Source organism: Thunnus albacares, chromosome 14, assembly GCF_914725855.1.
Source record: "Thunnus albacares chromosome 14, fThuAlb1.1, whole genome shotgun sequence".
In the NCBI taxonomy this organism is placed as follows: Eukaryota; Metazoa; Chordata; class Actinopteri; order Scombriformes; family Scombridae; genus Thunnus; species Thunnus albacares.
In genome coordinates this window covers 20,394,944-20,401,110 of record NC_058119.1, presented here as the reverse complement: position 1 = coordinate 20,401,110, position 6,167 = coordinate 20,394,944, and the positions used below count along the sequence as shown (strand labels likewise).

The window sequence follows — 6,167 nt, the reverse complement described above, 5'->3', positions numbered from 1 at the left end:
CGTCCTTATAACCTCAGTGGCCATTTAAAAAAAAAGGCAGTTTTTAATTATTTTAGGAAATTTGCAAGAAATGATGAAATGTATTTAAATATAAAACTCTCTTTCATTCTTTCCATTTCATGTCTTTCATGAATAGTGAATAAGGAGATCGGGGCCTTCAAGGACACTGAAATATGCTCCAAGGACTGCAGCCAGCAATAATACGGTGGTTTTGCTTACATGCTATTTGGGCATGTGTAAATGTAATATCTGGAGAGGAAGGTGTGTAGTTCTCTCAAAACAGGTCCCTTTTTTATATTCAAATACTTCTGTATAATGACGTATTTTTGCATTTATAAACTGTCCATATGTTTGTGTTTGTGTTGTTATTACTCACACACATTTACATTTATACATTATTGTGATATTACTATAAAAGTAAGACTGAAAAGAAAAACCAGTATGACAAAATAGATGTTTTTTCACGACTTTTTATATACAAAAACAATATACACAGTTTGACATAACAGTAGCTGTTTGGGAGATAAATGACATCATTGTATGACTTCAAAGATGAATCTTTTATGTGAAACATACAGTAAAAGGTGTTTGGAGTCAGAGTGAAATATCCAGTCCTGGGTCACATACAGGAAGATAGTCTGTTCAGCTGCTTTGAGCGTCTTGCTGCTGTTGTGTTGTTACAGTTAGAAGGTTAATAGTGTGAAGCAAAACAAAGAGTACTGTGAATTTCACAGGACCAAGAAAAAGACTATGTTGAAGATAAAAGGCTTTTTATGAACAGCAGCAGCAGTTTGATTATGGCTCCTGTCAAAAAGTTAGAGATTTGTTTTGGGGAAAGTAATAAAGGAAGCCTCAAGCACCATTAAAACAGCAAATGTAAACATTTTCATGAACTGGTGGAGCTCTCCAGCACTGCTAATTAAACGCAACAGCCAGGAAAGTAAATGTGGTTGTGAATGTTTTTAAACCAAGTCAACCGGAATTTTAGCAAAATCCTTAATATTTCAAATTTAATGGCAGGAATTAAATGTTTGATAATTTTAATTCCACATCATCAGCAACACAGAGAAACGTGGCGTATGTAATAACTTTTAAAGCTTATTTGGATCATAATCTTTAATGAGTTTATTTTACGTTTACGTACATATGAGATGAAACAGACTGCAGCCATAAAAGTTTTTACAGGACTCGCTCTGTGTGATTAATACTGACTGGTTATGACTAAACACCAACCTTCAAGGCTCTTTCACGCTTTCAACTGCTCAGTCTAGATGCTATATCTAATTCTGGACTAAAATGTCGAATGATGCATGAGTGTCACAGAAAAAAAAAACATTTAAATGTTGACCAGGACTCCCTATATGTAGTTTCATCATTAGAAAGTCACCATTTTAAAGAAATAACAACAAGCTCTTGGTGGGATTGGTAACCCTGGTAACACTTTATTTTAATCTCCCCATTTCTTATTTCTAAGCAGTATATAAACACTCCATATTAGAAAGTATTCATGTTTATACAACACTTACAGAGGCTTCATATAAGGAGTTGGTTGCTTGAAAATACATAAAAGTGTGTTTAACTATTCATTTATTATATAGTGCTTATAGTAAACAGGGATGGAGGGTTAAAATAAAGTGTTATCCTTTGTTTCTATTAATTAATGTCTTGTTTAAAGGAAAATAATCTTACTCCAAGCAGCACATTCATGTTTATTCAGCTATGAAGGGATCAAAGCTGCATCACCATATAAAACCTTTCATTTGTGTATCTGAAATAGAAGCTGTCTGGTCTTTTAATGCTGTATTTACTGTTGGTGTGAGCTATTTTCTCCTTTGCAGGAGCTAAACACCCACTGAACTGACTCCTTATGTTTACTTACTTATTAGGTGGAACTAGATTATATACTCAAACTAATGGAGTTAAATTTGAACATGTTTAAACACTTATCGTGATTATGGCAACAATTTAAGTCACATTTTGTACTTTGTGAAAGGTGAACTATGGTCATCTGAAGGAATAAATCAAAGTGAAGTCCAGAATGGATTAGAAATAGCTTTTAAACTCTGTCACCATCCATAAAAGACCTGCTGCAATGCACCTGCTGACTTTCAGTTTAAGTGAAGAGATTTATCACTACCTAAATAATGTCTAGTTCCGTATTTGATATGCTGCCTGGAAACACTATATATATAGTGCTAGACCGCTCATTGCACCATCAGTGTCTGGGGATGATAACAGTTAAAAAATAAAACAACTATAATCAGAGCTTAAAACATTCACATCAAATTGTATTGTTTCATATTGGTAGTAAAATTGATTTCAATGTATGCACATGCTCGATATACATTCTGTACAAAACAATCAATATATAACAACATAGAAATTGAAATGAATGAATACTGTTGGTTCTTTCCCGTCACTGTACATAATTTCATGTTACAACCTCTGCACATTCAGAAGCAGAGAGAATAAAGTCCTTTTCAGTTACTATTTGTAAGAACTGCATTGTGGAGGTTGGAGGCCTATTGTGACAACACAAGCCTCAGGACGTCAGCAAGCTCGATCTGTCAATCATTTTTCAGCCAACATCACATATGCTGGGAGGGAAAAATTACAAAAACCCTACTCTTTGATTTGTTTTTATAGGAACATCCAAAGAAATGAGTTAGCCATCAAGTTTTCTTTCCTGTCTCAGCTTCTTATATCATTCACCCTTGTCCTTTTGTAACAGCTCAGCCAAAGATTCTGGCATTCACACAGAAACAAATCATTATTAATTGATCTCCTTTACATTTTGCATTAATACGCAGCTTAACTATTTGGATTTTATCCAGACAGACCACTTAAGAGCAGAAAATCTATGATTGCACCAAAGATGGAAAGAGATCCAACTGCTCAAACCACCTCGGCTATAAATCTACACCCAACTAAATGTCAGTGTATCTGCACATTTAAACAAAGGCAAATACTCTCATGTGTATTCAAGTTGTTGTACAATTGTGTTATCATCTTACAGTCAATTCTGACTTCTAGAAGACACACAATGCATACAAAATATAGTTTTAATCCCAAAGAGCAGTGAAATATAAAATTGATTAATCCCTGTAGTGTGCTAACTGACAAATCAAAGAGGTACCAGATCGTCCCTCAGGAAGTATGTTTACTACATGTAAAAAGTGATAAGTAATAAGATTTGTTTCTGTGTAAATGCCAAAATGTTTGGCAGAACTGTTATCTAGCTTCAAAGGTAAAAAAAAAAAAAAGCCTAACAGCACCTCTACAGCTTACAAATTAACATGTTTAATCACCTTAGTTGAATTTGTACAAAAACTAAAATGTATAGAGCCAGGCTAGCTGTTTAAACCTGCTAGCAAGCAAGCTAATATCCTCTCCTCCTGACTCTAGCTTCATATTTAGCATACGGATGAGAGTGATATCGATCTTCTCATCTAACCCTCAGCAAGAAAGCAAGTAAGTGTATTTCCCAAAATTGTCAAACTATTCCTTTAGAGTCTCTGGTTCATGGTACAATTCTATAGTTTGGGAACAAAAAGACAAAACTGTGCGTTGACAAAAACAGATCCCGAAGTGCTTGATTCAAGGTGCATGTTAAGGCAAGATGTAAAGGGGGCCACTTGTCAGCAAGTCTGTCCTTAAATAGTTGTCACCGGCAGACAGATTAGACAGCAGAAGCATGTTCAAGGAAACGGAAAATAAAGTACTCCTTCACTTCTTTGAGAGGGCAGTTGATTGCTTCAGTGGTGGAAATCTCAGTGCCTGTTCTTTATCATAAAACCTTCATATGAAGTCTACCCCCCAAAAAAGAAAAAATTAAATCAAACCAGTAAACTTTCAAATAAAAAAATACCAATGTATAATCAAATGATTGCTAATTCTTTGGCACCAAGTCACTCTGAGTAAGAGCATCGGCCAAAAATGGGAAACTGAATTTTAAGCTTGAATCCTCTAAAACAGCAAGTCCAACACTTGGTGAGCAGGACTTTTGCATTTAGTATCTCAACACAGGATAAATGACAGTACATGAGCATCATGTATCATCAGTGTGCTCAGGGATTAGAATTGGTGTGATGACCATTGCACTTCACTGTTAAAGCCTAAAGTGTCCACCTCTCCCTCAGCTTCAGCAGGTATAAATATAACACTCACAGGTTATTCTTCATCCGCAAAAACACATCTTCATCCTTACAACCTATAATTCTTATGATATAATGCCCTCTAGTGGCAATATTCTTTAAATATCTCTAAAAATGAACTGCAGTATTTCAGATTCAACTCCGAGAGGCACATCGGAGCAGAACAAACTGCCTCTCCTCCCCTCTGAGCCATGACATAGGCAATGACATCAGCACACGATCCTCCAATCACTCCATTTCCTGTCCTAGAAGGATGTCCTTATTTGGCCATTTGGCAGTTTAGGACAAAGCATACCTTGTGTTTTACTTAAAAGCTATAGTACACTTGGGCCTCATTCATATTTACATGGTATTTTTTGCCCATTTTTCTTCATCCAACCTCTCATTGCCTGAAGCCTGAGGTGATCCAAAGAACAAAAAAAAAACAGACAAAAACAACATTTACCAGCAGGTTTCCGGCCATCTACAATAAATAAATGGTTCTAATCAGAGCGCTATACACATCACTGTATTGAATATAGATATGTGCAAATGTTTCACTGGTGGCCACGAATGGCCGAAACCTTAAGACGCACCTGTAGCTCTTACTATAGACATAAATACATATCATCAGGAGTAAGAAGATCCCAAAGCAGAGTGGACTGAGCTGTGTACTGTGGGTCTGGAGGTCTGGGAGATTTCTGGGAGCTGGAGACTGGAGAACTTGTGGTGCTGACGTCCAGCTGGCAGTGAGAGTGCTTAGGGCCGATGAAATCTGAAAAAAACAAACACACAGATCAGACAGAGTAAGTGGCTGTGTGGAAGTACAAGGCCTTTAATTAACCTTACAGTATTTAGAAGTGATACAATTTTGTAAAATGCTTATATAGAATTAAAAAAAAATAGAAAATATATCATCTTGTTTATACAAATTTCTTCAAATTACTGTCACTGTCGTTAAGTTTGCATAGCCAAACAGTTTTTTAACAGGTGCAGGATTAAACAGGAGATATTCAGAGCAAAAGTAGAATCTGCAGAATGTTTTATAATCCAGTGATGCATTTAATTATCTACTGCTGCGATATTTTGATCTCTTATGGATCAAAACACTGTACAAACAGCTGCAGTTCCAAAATGAATTTCTGTTTACCTTTAGCTTGAAAAAACAGTGTTAATGTAATAGTGTTTTTGGAGTGTTTTCGTGTTTAAGATTTATGACTGATTGAAATGTCGCATCATTAGATAAAGATGTCAGTTTCATGTGATATTACGGAATACAAAACAGTGTTTGCATTTTATTTATTTCACAAATTGTGGTCATAAATTGTATTCATATGCAGTATATTAGGACTTATGTGCTCCTAATACAGTTTGATATGTTAAAAGCAGTTGGAGAAGCCAAAATGTTCCTCCGAGGGATGAAAAAGATCTAAAGGCAGTATAACGCATGCCAGAGAACTTTGCACAAACCCAGTGATATTCACCCTTAACATTTGAAATACCCTTAAAGAGAAAATGTAAAAATATTGACTCTTGAAGTCAGCGAAAACATGAAGAATTGATGCCCTGCAGAGTGCAACTACTAAGGTAAATGGACCTTTTTACTCAAGGTAAAACTGAAACCTTCATCTTATATTTGTGAAACCTTATTTTGTATTATTTTGAAAATATAATTTGATTAAAAGGTGTAGTAGTTCTTCTTACATGAGTTTTACTGGTGGACTTATTCCTGCTCTGCACTTTGCACAAATACAATATAAAATCATGTCACACAGATCTAATAACATACAGGAGAGTGAACCTGCGCTTTATTGGCTATCAATGCCTGAGGCTAATGAACCAGAGTCGACCCCAGGTGTATATCATGATGACTTTAATGTGGTTAGTGGAAATGGGTTTAAGGGACCAGAATAATATAAATATTGATCAATGTGAGCTAATAAACAGCAGTATTTATGGTGATACATTATTAATTAAGCGTAAGTTATCGTCAGGGTCAGGCTAAATGGTTGAGATGATCGACCGCTTGAGTAC

The 6,167-nt window shown here is 35.6% G+C and overlaps 1 protein-coding gene across 3 annotated transcripts in view; it reads right to left on the bottom strand.

The window, feature by feature from the left end:
* Positions 1-454: 454 nt before the first annotated feature.
* phactr2 (phosphatase and actin regulator 2) overlaps positions 455-6,167 on the bottom strand; it is a 50,801-nt gene continuing 45,088 nt past the window's right edge. For all 3 annotated transcript variants that reach the window (XM_044373277.1, XM_044373279.1, XM_044373278.1), the window contains exon 12: positions 455-4,908. In XM_044373277.1, coding sequence (XP_044229212.1) covers positions 4,893-4,908 — 16 coding nt within the window. In that variant the 3' untranslated portion in view covers positions 455-4,892. The remainder of the gene's footprint in view (positions 4,909-6,167) is intronic.